Source organism: Perca flavescens, chromosome 22 (assembly GCF_004354835.1).
Source record: "Perca flavescens isolate YP-PL-M2 chromosome 22, PFLA_1.0, whole genome shotgun sequence".
NCBI classification, from domain to species: Eukaryota; Metazoa; Chordata; class Actinopteri; order Perciformes; family Percidae; genus Perca; species Perca flavescens.
Genome location: NC_041352.1, coordinates 15,386,414 through 15,404,781, shown reverse-complemented (window position 1 = coordinate 15,404,781; position 18,368 = coordinate 15,386,414). Strand labels below are relative to the sequence as shown.

General features: G+C 42.1%; 2 protein-coding genes across 3 annotated transcripts; one reads left to right on the top strand and one right to left on the bottom strand.

Moving 5' to 3' along the window:
• The first annotated feature begins 114 nt into the window (after positions 1-114).
• Positions 115-13,670, top strand: ccdc191 (coiled-coil domain containing 191). The gene is made up of 17 exons (XM_028568946.1): positions 115-411; positions 965-1,003; positions 1,215-1,350; positions 1,471-1,623; positions 2,455-2,633; positions 2,776-2,999; positions 4,056-4,200; positions 4,309-4,529; positions 4,720-4,969; positions 5,644-6,083; positions 7,787-7,878; positions 8,227-8,309; positions 8,383-8,484; positions 8,714-8,857; positions 10,041-10,193; positions 10,423-10,577; positions 11,760-13,670. Exons 1-17 carry the CDS (start codon positions 340-342, stop codon positions 11,899-11,901), a joined length of 2,730 nt encoding a protein of 909 aa, XP_028424747.1. The 5' UTR covers positions 115-339; the 3' UTR covers positions 11,902-13,670.
• Positions 12,012-18,173, bottom strand: zdhhc23b (zDHHC palmitoyltransferase 23b). 2 transcript variants are annotated; one of them, XM_028568948.1, is made up of 6 exons: positions 18,054-18,173; positions 15,958-16,112; positions 14,479-15,168; positions 13,839-14,006; positions 13,049-13,318; positions 12,012-12,517 (listed from the first exon to the last, which is right to left on the bottom strand). In XM_028568948.1, exons 2-6 carry the CDS (start codon positions 16,092-16,094, stop codon positions 12,472-12,474), a joined length of 1,311 nt encoding a protein of 436 aa, XP_028424749.1. In that variant the 5' UTR covers positions 16,095-16,112; positions 18,054-18,173; the 3' UTR covers positions 12,012-12,471. The 2 variants fall into 2 exon arrangements, with proteins under 2 accessions (XP_028424749.1, XP_028424748.1); XM_028568947.1 differs by having other exon boundaries at positions 12,025-12,517; positions 17,816-18,172.
• Between the last annotated feature and the right edge of the window lie 195 nt (positions 18,174-18,368).

The following is an 18,368-nucleotide window of genomic DNA, read 5'->3' as shown; positions in this document are numbered from 1 at the left end:
TTAAAAGCAAATAAGGCACATTTAGAGAAGTGAGCAGCGTTGCTATGGTTACCAAAAACCACAAACAAGGTGTAGTGGGCCATGTAGTCCTAAAATGCTTTGCTGACGCAACAGATAGTCTATAAAAAAATTGTTAATTTACTACATTACCCAGAATCGCATGTGATCAAATCGACGGCAGTTATGTGTACAGGTCTTGCGTGGTGGGGGGTTCTTTGAGCCGACTTCTGAACACTTTTTGTTGAAATAGTAAAATAGTTGGCTTTTGTGGCTGTTGGTAGAAGAGTAGTTATGTTTGCGCATATATTATAGTAGCAGCGGTCTATAACTAAACAGATTATGACATTCCCAGGTCACAATCCTCACCTGTTTAGGTGGAGGAGGCTCGGCAAGAGTAAAACTGCAGACAAGGTAAGTTTTGTCTTCGTAAAATTGAAAGATATCGGCTTCCAATTCTAATTGGGGGAAAAGGAATTAAAATGTGGCCGCCAATTCTAGATAATACATTCAGGTTCACCTCAACACTTTCTCTTACATAAAATATATTTTCCAACTATTTTCACTTTTTAGACCTTTCCCCGGGATTATCAAATCCCCTAGAGATATAACATAATTGTACAAAAGGGTCCTATTGGATTTATGCATGAAGAAGAAGCACAGCATCAATGTTATTACTACGGATGAAGGTGGCTCATGTCAGAGGATGGCTTAGAAATGTCATACAGATGACCTTTCTTAGATACTCATGCCTGCAGTCTCATATGTCTCCTGTCAGATGAGACAGACCTGTGAAATAATCAGCAGACATCAGGCATTCAGACACCTGAAGCTGTGGGCTGAGCCCACAGCTCAAGGTGTCTGTGTCTGTGAGCTTGGCCGGGCATTTTCATGGGCCCTGTGATCTCTTTTGCAAAACACTATCAGCTTACACTTGAAATTATTTTATTTTTTCTTCCAATAACAGATTCATGTGAAGAATGGTGACATCGATCAGTGGAGGAAGGTGAAAGAACTTATTTGCAGCTGTGTGCATGTGTATTTTCATGATGCATTTTTGTATCATTGCATGTATTCTTTTGGGTTTTGGACTGTTAGTGGTAAAAAACAAGCTATTTGAAGATGACACCTTTGACTGATGGGCACTAACTAAGTAATTGAATAATCATCACATTAACTGATAATGAAAACAATCAATAGTTTTTCTTTGTCTTCAGCGCGTGGAGGTGGCTTCCGAGTTTGCTGTATCGGAAGTCTTCCCCCACAAGAAACCTCATTTAGGACACAACAGCCTAGCTGTACCATTGCAAAGCACTGAGCAGATAAGAGATCATGATGAAGCTTACAGCGAAGGTAGGTCAGTCTATAAAAAAATAATAGAGGTCTCTAGAGAAATGTCACCTATATAACAGAGTTGATCCTGTGCAGCAACAGCAGACTGAACAATGATATTTGGGTGATTGCTTGTTGCAGCTCAGGCTCTTCTTGGTGATTGGCTGAGCAGTAAGTTGCGACTGGAACTGGAGACGGAGGAGGAAGATGACCTGATGTGCTCCAGTGAGAGGAGAAGCTCTGCTGCACTGGCTAGTGCTCAGCCTGCCGCCCTTAACTACTGCAACTTTGATGGTACAAAGCATGACAAAAACTATGTAACCTATCCAACTAACCTTTTTATTTGAATTAATCAAGACCAGTTAAAGCTAGGGTTTGTAGTTAAATACGTCAAAGGTTGGAGCAGAACACCTTTAAAGGACTAGTTCACCACAAAGGAAGTCATCATCATGTAATCTTAACTCCAACTCACTGATTTGGATTAGAATTTATTTCACTGCAGAGATGTTGAATTTGCTTGAGATTAGAAATTGATCACCGTGAGCATTTTATAAACTTTCTTTTTTTTGTCAAAGTTAAGTTATCATAGTGTATTTCTCTTCTTTTGTTTTCTTCATTGTTTGTGCATTCAAGGTCTGAATTTTAAGACTTCAGAGTTAAATGCCAAACTGCCAAAGAGGCTACCAAATTTCAATTTCCTTTCACAATGTCCTGTCTTTTGGTATTTTCGGTTTCACATTCCTACAACATAACTTGTGAATGCAATGGTTTTCAACAAGTGACTTCCACATCTTAGATGTAGGAGTTTCCTTGAGTTTTGAAAACAATACTATTAACTGCACTACAATAGAGTTAAACAATAGAGAACATATATAATATGTGTGTATGTCTAAATGCTTTCTGTAAAAGATTATCTCAAGCAAGTGTTTTGAGTCTCAGCGCGTTGATTTCCACATCATGGGGAAATGAACTGAAAGGGCAACAAATCAATCTGAAAACGTATGCTTTGCAAATCTGTCTGCAGTAATTTACAGCACAAATGTTAATGGTATAAAACATAAAATCACTGGTACAGTCCTTTTAAAAACTCCTCAGTTATAATATTTCTTTTTCACTCGTGCAAAGATCTGTACAACTGCCTGGCCGAGGAGGAAGAGCACAGTGCAGTTAACAGCTTCCTACAGGACCTGATGGAGCAAGAGGTGGTGGACTCTGGAGTGATGGAGGAACTGGCGCTGGATGTTGGACAAACAAGGAAGAAGTTCAGAGATCCGACTGTCACCATGGAAGCACGACACCTGCAGGTATGTGACCAAAGTGAACCTCAGTTTTCTCGAGATAAGAGGTGTGAATGCTGTGGGTAGGGAAACTGTCACCGTGAGTAGAATGATGGGCACCCATGTCGTGTTCTCACTTAAAACTAATTGCTACTGATTGCCACTGAAGGTGCGAGAGAACAGGGCCCGGCAGGAGGCTGAAAGGCAGAGGCAACAGAGAGAGCGGGAGGCCCGGCGGGGTGCCATAGAGGAGGCAAAGAGGAGGGAGCGAGTGGAGGACACAAGGAAGAAGCAGCAGGGACGCAGACAGGAGGAGATGGTGCAGCAGGAGATGGTGAGACTGCGACACCAGATGGAGGAGAGGAGAGGCCTGGAACAGCTGGTTCGACAGAGGTATGGTATCCACGGCAACCACCAGCCTGTGCTGAAGTGCTTATCGCCCAAATATGAAATAACCCCCAGTCTCCTGTGTGATTGCATCGTACGTGAGCTTGCCTCTTCCACCTTCCTATAGTGGATTGAATGGATTAATGGTAACCTATTGAGAAGTAAGCCAGCTCTCTGACTCAAATGAGTATTGCAGAAGTGTCCCTGTGAAGGGCATTGCACACAAGCTCATGTCCAGCACCGTGAGACAGCTGTGTCATCTCTTACAAAGTGTGTACCAGCCAAGGTACAACATTCTTTGTTAAAAGCGATCAATGGCTGTCACCATGCGGAAATAAAAAACAGACCTTCAGATATACTTGTACAGCGGTGCCTTGAACTAAATGCAAACATGACAATGCTAACATGGTGATGTTTAGGAGGTATAATGTTTCCCATGTTCACCATCATCTGAGGCTGATGAGAATGTAATTGGATTTGTAGGTTTTTGGTCATAAACCAAAGTATTGGATAAATTAGAAATTCGACCTAATGATGGTGCTAGATGAAAAGTTGTTAAAAATAGTTGCGGAGACATTTCACTCAGAACCACAATTGTCAACCTGTGGCACTAAAGGAAAAGTCAGGGGATTCATCATCTGGGGATCATGAATGTCTGTACAAAACTTAATGGCAGTCCATCCAAAAACTGTCCACATATTTCCGTCTGGACCAAAGTGGTGGACTGAATCAGCCGTCATTGCCATTTATAGAGCCATGATGCTAGCTAAAATGTTTTACGATTGTATTACAGGGCATTAGTTTTGTCATTAAGGTATTTCTACTGAATTTAAATTCTGAAAATCTAATGAAAAATGTAACAGAGATTGGCAAGGGAAAAATTACCAATTGGGAAAATTCCAGGAGATTCGGTGTACAATTATGAAAGACCACATATTCGTGTTTAGTATGTTTGTTTATACACACCCAAAAAAAGATTTATTTACTGCAACTTTTAGAGATGACTGCTATTCTTTATGGGCCCCTGGTAGACTAAGAAGTGTATGTATGGTTATTCCACAGGGAAAGGGAGAGAGTGGAAGGGCAAAGGGCAGCCAGAAGCCTCCAGTCAGCTCCTCCACTTCCCACAAAACAGCAGCCGCAGGACACAGAGAAACTTTATAAAGAACAGAAAATTCAAACCATGGTTCTCATGGGTAATCTCAAGGTTGGTTCCTGTACTGTACCTGTACTTGCAGGTTGGTACAGCAAATGTATCAATGTCAGTTCTCTAACTTGTGGGCATGCATGTTTGTACATGTTTTGCATGTTTTAGTGTCTGCAGAGGCATTTCTCTAAATGGTATTCAGTGGTGTTGGCCAGAAGGCTACGCTTAGGTAAAGCCATGGCCCTCTGTGACTGGAAGCGGCAGCTGAGAGCCTGGCGAGCGTGGCGGGCAGTGGTGTGGGCAGAACAACAGCAGCGAGAGGTGGCGAGAACAGAGGAGGATCTACGAGCTGAAAACAGGCAAGAACCTCAAAGGAATTACGTTAAAAGGTCCTGATAACCCATCATTGTATAAAGCTTGCCATTTACCACAAATTCTACAATGTAAATTACAACCTATATTCAAAATGAATTATTAATGATGGCAGTATTTCTAGAAGACACCCTCCATCATTTCTGTTACCCCAATCAAGCAATAACTGAGGGGTAAAACTACAATCACACCTGTTCCCTCCTCCAGGCGATGTCAGCTGGCTGTGGAGAGTGACCGAAGGCGGTTGCTTCGGCGATGTCTGAATGAGTGGCAGCTATGGTGTCGGATGGAGAAGGAACAACGAGAGCTTTTAGCCCAGCAGCAGGAGACCCGGCGCAAGATGGCTGCCTTAATCAATGCTGCGTCAACAGGCAAACTCAAGGCTACAGAAACCCCAATTTATCAGCCAATTATGGCGCAACCTGAGGCATCTAACCAACCAGAGACAACGAAAAAGGTGAGAAGTGCACTCACAAATCCTCATATCATTAGCAACAATGCAAAGTGTAAAATGTAATAGTTAAACATCTTTGTTGATGCTTCCCACTGAGAACAACCTGGCATATCACATTTTTAAACACTGAGTGGAATCATGGCTCAAACGTCAGCCCTATCCTTGGCAGGTGGTGATAAAGGCTAATATTACTTAGGCAATACTGTTAATACGTTTGGGACTTAAATTGAATAATAATTGTTTTCCAAATCTTCTTATTGCCTGGGATGACCTGAACCTTTCTCAGTAAGTCAACCAGGAAGAAAAACTTTTCCTGCTGAAATATTCACAACTCTGGAGAGTGAGAGCAAGAAAAGAGTGGTGTTAATGTATAGGGGACGGGAATGTATAGAGCAGATGGAAAGAATACTAGAGAGAAATAAGTGGTGTAGGATAGTGGAACAGAGCTCGAGGGACAGTAGAAACGGAACAGGAGATAAAGTTGGAGTTGCTAGAGGGGTCAATAAAGAGGATATACTTGCTCTCAGGCTCCTGCTACGTATATATCAGGGTTTCCGGAGCTCAGTGAAGATTAAATTGGACTGAAATACTGTATCTATATTATCTCCCTTAAGGGGAATTTCTTTCATATATAGCCTATTACAATCTTCATATCTGCTCTGTTTTCATCTCTGTAGGGAGAGCACCACAGGTCAAGCACTTCAGCCCCCAATGCCTCTGCAGTACATCAGAATAAGACTCCTGTGGGTGCTGTGGCCCAGCCCACTCAGCCATGGCAGGTGACCCGACAGCATGCAGCACCGACTGCTGCTGAGCTCCAAGGGGCACAGCAGAGATGTGAGGGCGGCGGCTTTACCTGTTCAAAAAGCACAGTGCCGCCGGGCAGCAAGTTTGAGAACAGACACGCCGCCCAGCAGCAGATCATCACACAGCAGAGGAAGCTTTTGAAGGAGCAGCAAGAGCAGATTGTACGGCTGAAGGAGGAGCAGAGTGTGGCGGGGTCGGAGCTGGAAATGGAGAAAACCACACGGCTCAAGCACCAATCAATAATTGGAGGCTTGAGACCAAAGAGCCTCAACTTTGACCGCACAGATCAGAGGAAGGCCCACTGCACAATGTAAGGCACAAAAACTCCAGATGTGTGAGTATCATATTCACCACTCTCTCATACATCACCCTTTATAAACCGTTTATAAGCTGTAACTAATTGATAAACCTTTTACCACTGCTTTATTGGTCAGTTGTAAGCAACTAATAAGAACAACATTTGGGTTACCAGTTTGTGTGCTTCTCACCTTCTAATGAGCCATTCAGGCAGCATGTGTAAATGTTCATAAGTCATTCATTAAGGGTAAGAAACCAACAATTCTGCAGTTATACATGTTAATGCGTGATTAATCAAGGGTTTGCATAGTAATCAATCAAGTCTGCAGTTATAAATGTGAATAAATACTTGATTAAAGGATGTCCAGATATCCTGCTGCACTTTTATGGTGGTTTACATACTGGAGAAGGATAGATTGTTTACAACCTGGCAACCCAAATGTTGTCCTCAGTAATGGTAACTGATTTCTAAGCCATAAGTAAATTATTTTTTAACTGTTAATAAAGCCAATATTACAACTTTTTAACTTTATAATAAGGGTGACTTGTAAAACTAATTTCAGCAACAATAGCATTGTTTAGTTAGTTAGTCAGGGAGCTATCACCATTCAATGTTGGTCCAGTGGGTCTGGGTGTAGATCGAAAGTCATAGTGACTTTTTGGCCATTTGCACCTTGTTTACTGTTCCCCTAAAATAATTAATTACAGGCTCAAATAGTTAAAATAGCATAAAAAAGGCCCAATAATGTGATACTAAAAGGTTAAAAAATAGATTAGGAATATGGACATTTTGGGTACAAGTATAGTGAACGATGTGTATATAGTCTTAGCCCGGCCTCTCATTTCAACCCCCTGGACTTTCTCCATTTATACACATCCCAAACGTGCTGTTAGCTCTAAAACTTCGTCTTTAGATGATGAAAAATCACTAAGCTTAGCTTACTTCTCTTTCTACAGTGCAGACTAATATTGGCAGGACATTGTCTGTGTACACCCCAGTGGGTAAACATTGGCTTTTACAGAAAAATCTCAAATGTCTAGAATAGTACAGGCACTTATTGTTTTCAGGAGCTACACCGAGGTACAGTAAATTGGGGTGAAAGTCATCCGTTAATAGCTTTTCTTTTTAAATACAAGTCATGTAGGAGTATATACAGTCAGATACAGAATTTTAAAGCTTAGAGAGCAGAGGAGCAGGAGATTGTGCAAAAGCCAATATTTTGTACATTAATAGTTCTTATAATTAGATATTTATGTAATGTGGCCGGGTTGGATCAGTGGGTAGAGCAGGCGCACATATACTTAGAGGTTTATTCCTCGACGCAGAGGTCTAGGGTTCGAATCCGACCTGTGACGATTTCCTGCATGTCTTCCCCCTCTCTCTCCCCTTTCTCACCTAGCTGTGCTGTCAATTAAAGGCGGAAAAGCCCAAAAAATTATCTTAAAAAAAAAAAGATATTCATGTGATTACAGATGCTTTCCCAGAAGTCTAAATAACCTTGAACATATAGTTTTCATGAGTAAAAGCAAAACGCTCTGCCCTTCACCTCCCACTAAAATTAATTTATGGATGTCTGACGCATGTCGGTTGAGTTTGATTGGTTCGATACCTATCTGAATAAAGTTTGCCCGATAAGGATCAGAAAGATGTGAATATGCAGAGAAATTTATAATGACGGAGCTGTGTTTCTGTGCTTCTCGCTGTGATTGTTGAAGGGCACCGAGAGTTACCGGAGAACCTGACAGTCTCTGTGCACCTCCAAGGGAAGCTATCACACGACAGACACGCCACCATCCAATCATCACGGGTCAGTCCGCAAGGTCCTTCACTCTGAGAGCTTAAACGCAGAGGACAAAATACACAAACTCACATACACATATATTATAAACACACAGCAGGTACATATCATCTTCCAAACATAGAATGCTGTAGCTCTCTCATGCATATGGAGACAAAACAATTAAATAATAATAAAAGCCTATAGATCTATAGTCTGACAACAGTAGCACATATGTTTTCCTTCCAGTTAGGCCTACGTGTTCAGAATATGAAGGCTGAAGCATACATACATAAACATCAACATATCCACTTCTGAGACTCTGTTGTACCAGAGGAATACCTTGTGCTCAACTCATCCGTCTCCCTCCCTTTGAAGCCATGGAGGCCCGTTCACGTCAACGTGCAGAGCGAAGGAAGGAGATTGAGGGACTAAAGAAAAAGAAGGAAGAGGAAAAACTGGTAAGAGACTGACAAGTTGGTTTTCTGGACCTCCAAACTGTTTTGTAGTAAAAAATGTAATTAAACTCTTCAGGCTGAGATGAAAGCTGCTGAGGAGCAGAGACAGAGAGAGGAGGAGGAGGAGAAACGCAAAGCTGCTGAAAAGAAGAGGGAGGAGAAAAGGCAGGAAATAGAGGTGAGATTCATATTTTATGGATGTTCCCAAAAACATCAGTCAAAATACAGAAAGCGGTAACACTGAGCGTCATGTATAATGTCACTTCTTTCTTTCTGTGTGTGTGTGTGTGTGTGTGTGTGTGTGTGTGTGTGTGTGTGTGTGTGTGTGTGTGTGTGTGTGTGTGTGTGTGTGTGTGTGTGTGTGTGTGTGTGTGTGTGTGTGTGTGTGTGTGTGTGCGTGCGTGCAGAGGGAAGAGGAAAAACAGAGGCAACTGAAAAGGCAACAGGAGCTCCTGAAGCTGGCCCACCAACACTACCACAGAAACTTGCTGCTACGGCGAGGCCTGGCGCCATGGAAACGTCTCATTCAGCTCAGACAAGCCAACATACAGGTGAATCACTGGGCTTGTCTATTTCAGTCGCCAGCTACAGCAGTAGAGTGTTATCAGCCATATTTAACTTGCCCTTGGTCCTCTAACTCAACATTTTAAGAACCCAGGAGGTGCTCTTGATGTTTCTTTGATTTTCAAAATCAAAAAGTAGAAGGAGACTTTGACCTACAAGGGTAAATCCAAGTCCACGCCATGGATTTGAATAATAAAAACGTTAAAGACTTTTGCATGGAGTGCTGCATGTGCGTCTGCTATCTGACTTGGAGGCAGTTGCTTAAAGGCAATGTGTGCAATGAAAAGCTTTTTATCATTCAAATCTTTGATGGACATAATGCTTCCCAATTTTCTCATACTAAAAAGCTTGTTTATCGTTTTCCATCTGATTATAACGACTAATCTGTTTTAAATTTTAGCAATTCGAAGAAGATTATACACGTTTTTCTTTGTCACTCCCCTTAACTAAAGCTCTGACATGTTCATAACACACTTTTTTTAACCAATAGTATAAATAACTTCTAAAAAGGCCATAATAAGCACAATATTTGGCTCTTGGCTGATTTACAGTATGTATTCATTCTATCATTAAAGGGATGATTTTTTTTGTTCCATTTTTATAATATCTGTCCATTGGTGCTGTATTTTCCCTTATTGTGAAGAACTTTGATTTTCAGAAGTGCTATAGAAAGTTAGTTATTATGACAAAATATCACAAATCACACGCTGTGTATCCACAGGCAACCTACTTTAACACATTCAATAGACTGCGCAATGAGCAGACTGCTGTGTTAAATATACTCACTCTGCAGCTTAAAAGACCTAAGCTATGAAACACATATATACCCAGCAACCAGTAACACTCTTAAACTCTTGATCTAAACATGCAAACGTAACACACACACGCGGCAGTAGGAACATATCCAAACAAAAGCATGTGACAACTTGACAGTATCATTATTTCATCTTCAAAATGTTCCTCTCTTTGCACAGCATCACACAAAAAACTCTTGTGCATACATGTTTCACAGCTATATATAAACCCTCTTTGTTAAATGTGAGAGTCAGTCGAAGACAGGCGCTTCATCATTTGATAGCACTCCATTGTTCCAACCTGGCACGTACGTATGATTCAGTTTGGATGCATTCATCAGCGTGCATCAACGTTTTTCTTTTCAATCCCTGCCAGCTGGCCGAGAGTCATCACAATCTCTTCCTCTTGGGGCGGTGCACACTAGGCTGGCAGCAATCAGCAAGAGAGTCTCTTACTGAGAAGGAAGATTCTGCTGACCAACTGCACCAGCACTTTCTGCTTCGGAGGAGCTTAAGCTGCTGGAAAAAAGTGTGTACACTCCGCACACACACAAACACAGTTACTCAATCAGGATTGCAGTCTCCCCATCTTCTGCCAGAGATTTAGAGCAATACCTTCTTTTCCTAATCAGCTCTTCTACCTGTTATCAATCATGTTTTCTTTAAAGAAAAAAGAAGTTTAGACCAGTTTCTACTTGCCATCCTCATCACTTCACACTAAAATGCCCCCATCTCTGAGTGAATGTCGTCTGTTTCAGCTCAAGGACTGGCGGATGATTCAACAGGAGAGAGCCGAGCGTTTCTATCGCACTCGCACTCTGAGGAGGTTTCTGGTGGCGTTGCTGGACCATGTGACCCAGGAGAGGCTGGTGGAGTGGGACCGTCAGGAGCTGGCTCAGGAACACAATAACAGGTCTGCAAGCCGTGACTTTCCCATATGTTCAGTGTGTGGATGCTGCAGTGTGCTCCCCCAGGGACACGACCAACTAACAGGATGTCAAATTAAATTCAACAGCTTGTTTAATTTGTTGTTTAGTTTAAGAGTTTAAATGTAATATAAGAGAAGTTGGGTTACGGTATGCTAGAAAAAAACACAATGCCTTGATTTGTATCAAAAATACAAAAAAAACATTTATGTTATAGATATTTTAAGGCCTATTCTAATAAGAAAGTTAAGACTTTCAAGATTGACTTGCGATAAAAATAGTTAATTCATGAACAAACACTACGGAATATGATAATGGTTACCAACTGGAACATTCATATTTGAGCAGAAGCCATTGTTGAACATTAACCAATATGAAATGTGAGAGCTTCTGCTCTTTTCCACTGCAACTGCCTATGCATTAGATTATAAACTCTGTCTGTTGTGGTGTTCAAGTAGAAACTTCAATATGGCTAAACTAGCTGGCATAGCAGTTTGTAGCCTGACTGGTCTCTAGCCCTGGCTAATTAACAAAAAAAAAATTGAACCATGAATGTCAATTTTACCATTTCATCTTGATGTTGAGATAGTTCACTGGAGACTTTGACTTGCTGATGGCAAAGTCAGGGGATCACATAAGATTCATCCTATGTGAACCAAATGTGATGGCAATCCCCTCCATAGATCTCAAGATATTTCAGTCTGAAATAAAGTGATGCACAGACTGTCATTGCCATCCTAAGAGTCAATTTGCTAGCATGGCTGAAAAAAGTCATTTGGTAACTTTTCTAATTTGCATTTAAATTGTTTTACAAATTATACATTTTAAATCAGCAAACACATTCCGGTTTAGATTGTGCTTAATAACATTATGTGGTCTTCTGTTTCCCATTGTGGACAAAATTAATGAATTCTGTAGCACTGGTCTAACTAGGATTTCACCGTCATTGATACAAAATGTCAGAATAAACTTTATCTTCTCAGTTGTCACCTAAATGACCAAAGCACACAGGCAAATTCCCACCTGCTGCCCAGCTGCCATTGTCAATAAGCCCCCAGAAACATCATGTGAAAACTCATTAGGTGTTGTCAACCCAGAGGTCCCTATAATTCAGTTTCTTATTGCTAGCTTGTTTTTCCCATCTGTACCTCCATCTGTCTGCACTTCAGACGGGTGCTGCGACGATGTTTGCTGGCCTGGAGGCAGTTTCCCAGTCTGCTGCGCAAGGAAAGAGTGAGGGAGGAGCGGCGGGAGAAGCTGGGACGGAGAGTGACTGCGGTTCTGCCTGATTTCTGCTCCTATCCACTGTAAAGCCTCTGGGAGAAACAGACACTGTAGGAGACAAACTGCACACCCACACTGACGACACACAAACATCTCCATAACTGGACACACATGCAAATACAAAATGAATACACATGCACCTTTCTCACATTCATTTAATATAGATTTAATTTCTTACAAACACACAACTGGATGCATTCAACCTTTTAGGATACCAAAAAATGTTACATTAATGTGCTTTTAATTTATTCAGGAATCAGTTTGAACCAGCTAAGAGAATAAAAGTCACTATTCATATTCATACTATCCAATCATTTATTATGTTTAATGCAATGGTGAGCTGTAGAACATTAATTATGTCACGCCAGGATGTTTGATTCATCTGTGATTTAATATCCATGACACAGTTCACAAATCCAGGTCAGGTTCCCTCCTTTGAGAACACTGCAGATAAGGGTTTGTGGAGGAGTGTGCAGACAGACCATCCTTGAAAAGATGTTTTGCACATTTTGTGCAGGACTGACCAACTCCAGAGGCGTCATCTTGTTGCTGACGCCGTGATCAGAAAAAAAACGTCCCTATGAGGACCAGAACAGATTACTCATTCTTACGTTTTTCTTGTATGTCGACTTCCAGCAAGGCACTAGAATGTAGGAGACATAAAGACAAGTCCAGGGAAGATGTGAAGGAAACGGTGATATTTGTTTGGCAGACATTGATAAGGTCAGTGTGACTAGATACAGCTGCATAGAGGAGATTCCAGTTGTGAGTGACATTCGTGTGAATGTATCCGGGGTTTGTACTTATGGCTGTGTCAAAGTCTAAATCAATAACTGCAGTAACCCAGCGATAAAGGTCCTGGCAGAAGTGTGAAAACGAGCCATGCTGCCATCCACTGGACATGAACAAGAACAGCAACACCACTTTGACAACACAATGCTTTCTACAGTTACTGTGGTGTCTTTCCTGATGTTAGCATCAACTTGTCACAGAACAGAATTTATCATTTTGTAGGTTTTTGTTTTAAAAGCCTTTCGTTATCTCCTGTGCTATGCTGTACATTCACATGTAACATAGACTTAATGCTACTACTCATGAAGCTGCTGCAGACTTTATTACTGGATGTCCATGCTGTCTAGGGTTTTAAAATCAGGGTTGGGTAACGGTCTCTTACACCAGTTCTGTTGGGACGGGAGAGGGTGGATTCAGTTTTTCTCCCATGGTCATGAACTCTGCCCAGTTCCCACGGAAACCTTGAGAGTAGACGCCGGTGTCCACGACGAGTCCCCAGTAGGCCCTGCGAGCGGTTTTGTCTCGCAGGGCTATGCGTGCCTCACGCTCAGTTACGTTGTAGCTGACGTTGATGACCTGCACCACCAGCAGGTGGAGTAGCCCACAGGTCACGATACCGCTGTACCATGCACAGGTGAAGCAAAGTGCAGAGCTGAAACAACGCAAAGATGGTAAATGGAAAATACTCGTCAGTGGTCTCGTGTGTAAATTATGCAATTATTACAAATGAACTGTATCTTTGGCATTTCTGTACTGCAAGTTCTTGTTACTTGTTGACGTGTACACCGATATCCATATCTGTAATTAATTTATATTTATCAATATTAGTGTGAATGTATGGGTCAGACTCTACTTGCTTGTATTAAGACCTGAGAGATATATATTCTTTTTATAATTTTCTTTCTCATCGTTACATTTATAGTTTCTATGAAGGATTTATAAACATCTGATTTTTTTTTTTTTACCCAAACTGACCCAAAAGCTTCTAACCTGGGAACATAACAATAAATGGGATAAAAGCAACACAAAGAATTGGTCTATTGTTTTTAAATTAAACCTATATCATTAGAATAATGGGGCTTCAGAATTAGGTAAATTGTAACTTTAAGGGAATATTAAGTTAAAGTTACCCAGCCCAGAGTGTAAGAGGGGGAGATCTTTGCTCTCAGTACCTGTACTGGTCGTAGACCCCCGGGCAGTAGAGCAGGGCGGTGAGGAGGTGTTGATTTGGACACACACTCTGAAGCACCAGGCTGATCCCGTACAGGGACGTCAACAGGAAGAGGACGAGTGTAAGCAGGAAGCTGCGGTGATTGACCTGACCCACACAGCTGTTTATCCTACCCGGGCACCGACGGAGGGAGCACAAACACACAAGTACACACACACACACACACAGGCAGACAAAACATTGTACTGAGACCAGGGTTACACTACACTACACACATGCAGGACCACACATATATGTGTAGGAGTGGATGATAGCAATGAACTGTTCACTTGTGGCTGTAATTAATATGAGTGTGTGATGGTGGCTCAACACAACATACAAATATGGTTAATAAAGGACACAGCAGGTGTGAACAGGACAAACTCATTCAGTTTGAGCTGATTACGTATCCTGGGAAGAAAGACATTTAAGAGCATTGTTTTGAAAATTAAAAAGGACTTTCTTTTTTTTTGATTTATTGAATAGTTTGTATAGAAAAGACGAGCAGATGACAACGAGACAACCTCAGTGTTTGAGATGTGAGACAAAGTGGAAGAAACAGTGATGACAGGCCAAGTGAGAGGCATTTTAATGGAACCCACCAGACACAGTGGTGGTCGAGACGCAGCACGCAGACACCACAGATCCGACAATGTCCCGCCCTCGGGGGCCGCACCACTCTGCACACCGGACACCAGTTCCTTTGGCTGCTTTCCTTCAGCTCCACTCCCGTGTGCTCCGACCATCCCGCCCGGTTGGCTACGGTCATCGTCATGTCCTGCCTCCCCCCGTTGATGACAGGGTCTCTGTCTGCCGGAGGACTATAATACGTCACCGTGCTGTGGACGGCCTCTTTGTTTGGCCGCACAATTCCGGGTCCTCTCTTGGTGTGGACAAGAGCTCCCAGGGTAAGTATGACCCCTACAGTTACCACCGCTAGCTGGACCAGGCTAACATCCCCTCTGGGAAGCACATTAGTGATGAACAAGTAGTACATGTACGCCAGGGAGAAGAGTGCCAGGCTGAGGAAGAAGAGTGTCTGTCCTTTCTTGCGGTGGGTGAAATAGTAGTACCACAGCACCAGGCCAGGCAGAGCTATCAGAATTGCCATGCCAAGCAGGAAGTGGAAAGCAGCTAAGTGCAGCAGGACCGGGAGGAGAATAAGAGGAGGGATGATGGTCAGGTCAACTTTTCGGGCTCCACCCCATAGCCAGGGCACACGAATCCGGTCTGTGAAGACTTCAGCCACATGAGACAGGGATTCAGGTTTCTGAGGCTCCCTCTTCATAAACCTGAAAGAGTAAAAAAAAAAGAGGTGAAATATGTTTACTTCAGGTGATCAACAACTTCTTCATTACCTGGTAAAGCCACCAAATGAGCAAACCTTCATCCCATTAACTTCAAGGTCACGTTAATATAAGAGCTCTCTGAGGTTGTACTCGAAATGCTGCTTTGAACTAAATGTGACCGTCAGCATGCTAACAAATGCACAATGACTACACAGCTAGCTGTTTAGCAAGTATGAAGTTAACTATCCTGCTTTAGCATGCTAAAGTCAGGGGATCACCAAAATGATCACAATTCATCCTGAGGGAACAGGAATGTCTGCACTTGAGAACTTTGACCTGCTGTTGGTGCTAGAGGAAAAAGTGCTGAGAATCACCAAAGCAGGTAGGGTTCTTCTTCTGGGGACATGAATGTAAAGAATTCCAAGGCAATTCATCAAATAGTTGTTGAGATATTTCAGTCTGGATCAAAGTGGTGATCCTACTGACCAACCTACAGACCAACATTGTCATCGCAATGAACAAGCAGGGCTAAAAATGTCAAGCATTTGCTGGTTCTAGCTTGTCAAATATCAGGCTTTCCTGTTTTCCGCGGTTTTATATCATTGTAATTTAAATATCTATGGGTCTTGGGCTGTTCTCCGGATAAAACAAGCAATTTGAAGATGCCACTTGAGGCTCCACAAAATTGTAAAGGGCATCAGTTTTCTGACATAGCCAATACAGTAGATCAAATGTCAAGTAAAAATAATCATAAGTTGCAGCCCCAGAGTTTTTCAGTTTAATGTCTCTCACCTGTCACAGGCATCATCCAGGTCCTCACAGTCACAGCAGCAGGCTACCACATGACTGCGCTCTCCGAGTCTGTTTACATACTCACAGCAGCACAAGGTCTCCTCTTCCTTCAGTACCTTGTAGGCTCGCTTCTTCATGATGGACAGCCTCACAGCCTATCATATTATAAAAGTTTATTGGTACCGTTACTGACATTTATGTTTTAGATTAAGTAGGATTCAGAGACAAATAATTGGCAGATAAGAGACATGAAGTGTAAGACAATACCCGTAAATACCTCTAAAAGCCTTCTGTCTACGCTAAAAGCCCACTTTGCTGAAATTTCATTTGCACACAGCAGCTTACCAGCTATTTGCACGTGCTTTGGTGGAGCAGTTTCAAACAGATTCCCACCACTGCAAAGCCTGCTTATTTGACCCTACCCAGTCCACCTCCTACCCCCACATCTGTCACACATCTGTCATGCTTTAATGATTTACAGGAACAGAACAGTCCCATCAACGCAGCCTGCTGGCTTGTTTAGACAGCACAGTTGGATTTGGGCTAAGGTGGGGCAATGGAAGCTTTTACAACAATCGCAGGTCTTTGGTGTCCCCTCTACCACAGTGAACAAAACTAGTAAACCACTAAGTGGGATGAATCCTTCAGCTCAGTAAAACCTGTCTCGGGGGGTGGGGAATCTGGCTCAGTTGAATGAGCCTGTGATTAGCAGTAAATCAAAGCATGACCTGGTGTTTTATTATTAGTCAGCCACTGATCAAACTAACATGGTAAAAAGGACATCAGGCTCAGGAAAGGCCACCACACTTAACAGGCGAGTACTTCTAGGGCCTAAAGAGAAGACAGAAGGCTACATGTACTGAATAATAAGTGTGTGGTAGCTCCAACTAGCACATCTGCTCCCTGACAAAAGAAACTAATACTGCTGCAAGGATTCATAGCATGACTGTGGTGCTCAGCTGTTTTAATGTCCTGTTGTAACACTAAGCAACTTTCTGTGGTATACAGTTTGACTTGTAATTGCTGCAGGATATTAAAAAGATTGTAAAAATGTAATGCAGGATGGATCATGTAACTGTCTATAGGAATAGAAGGAGTGCCATGGTTTAAAAAAAAAAAAAAAAAAAACTTGGGAACTTTGTAGGTGGGACATATAGGTGAAATGATTAGTTGATTAATCGATTTAAACGAACAATTTTGATAATAGATACTTCATCTTATAAATTGTGAGGATGTGCTGCTTATGCGATAGTATACAGAATACCTTTATGTTTCAAACAATTAACGTTAGTTAAACTAAATAAGGGATCTGAAGATGTCGAGTTGAACTTTGGGAAATTGTGATTTTGTAATTTGTTGTCATTTTTTACAGTACATTTTTTTGACAAGAAAGTAAGAGGTGACACACGTCAATGAAGTTAACCTGCTGAATATGTTGTTAAAGAAACGGTTTGACATTTTGAGACACTTTCTGAGAGTTCGATGAGAAGATTGAACCCTTTCATTTACCCTGAAGCTACAGCAATGGGACTGCTAGCTTAGTTTAGCAGAAAGACTGGAAACCATAGACTGTTAATATTAATACGGTTTATGCTGGAAACCTAGCTTTTTCTTCTATCAACGTGACAAACTGGTCTGGTCTACAGCCTCTGCAACTTGTGTCTTGATTAAAAATGACATTGACAAGACTGAGTAAACAGCTTATATACGGTCTATGGTAAACAATAGCGTTACTGTCGACCCACATGTGTACTTATCATACCGGTCAACAAGCCGCTGCGTCAAACACAGCTTAAATGTGGCGCCAAAGACACACAGTAAATGCTAAAACACATCCTTAACATACATGACAACTGACCTACTACATGCCGCTGCCTTCGAGTAAATATCGACTGAAACGGTTCACCCCGGGCGTCCGACTTCTCAACGGAAGTCGTATCCGGTGTTTTTCCACAGCTGCGTGACGCCTTTACTGTCTACGCATGACGCCCAGTGTGTCGCGGAAGTCTCCAAAATAACAGCGGCTACCATGGATGTGATAAACCGATAAACCACTCTGGGTTCATGTGTCCGGGGTGTAAAAGGGATCTTGTTACCGGGTTTCGGTTCGCTGTTCAGGGAGACGCCCCGTGGCTCTGCCCCTAAACAGTTTCCCTCCTGACGTCAAATGAGCTGGACTCTCCCCGCCCAGGACACGTTTATGTCATGGATATTAAGCTTATACTAAGTAGCTGTCTATGGTATTAAGAGAACACTAAAGACTGTCTATGGTAGCCTACCACGTTGGCTACGTTCTTACAGGACAGCCATGTAACCTTTTTATACACGCATGCATGTAAAGCTTTTTTTTTAACAGTCTTTTGGTAACGCATAAAATTACAATTCTACGTACAAGTGCCTCACTTAGAGTA

Bases quoted from the DNA above. Each gene is read 5' to 3' on its own strand.
- zdhhc23b (XM_028568948.1), bottom strand. From the start codon at position 16,094: ATGAAGAAGCGAGCCTACAAGGTACTGAAGGAAGAGGAGACCTTGTGC. The intron at 15,169-15,957 runs GTGAGAGACATT...TTACTCTTTCAG, and splicing joins CTGGATGATGCCTGTGACAG to GTTTATGAAGAGGGAGCCTC. The intron at 13,319-13,838 runs GTACTGAGAGCA...GCGTTGTTTCAG, and splicing joins GGGGTCTACGACCAGTACAG to CTCTGCACTTTGCTTCACCT.
- ccdc191 (XM_028568946.1), top strand. From the start codon at position 340: ATGACATTCCCAGGTCACAATCCTCACCTGTTTAGGTGGAGGAGGCTC. The intron at 412-964 runs GTAAGTTTTGTC...TTCCAATAACAG, and splicing joins AGAGTAAAACTGCAGACAAG to ATTCATGTGAAGAATGGTGA. The intron at 2,634-2,775 runs GTATGTGACCAA...TTGCCACTGAAG, and splicing joins TGGAAGCACGACACCTGCAG to GTGCGAGAGAACAGGGCCCG.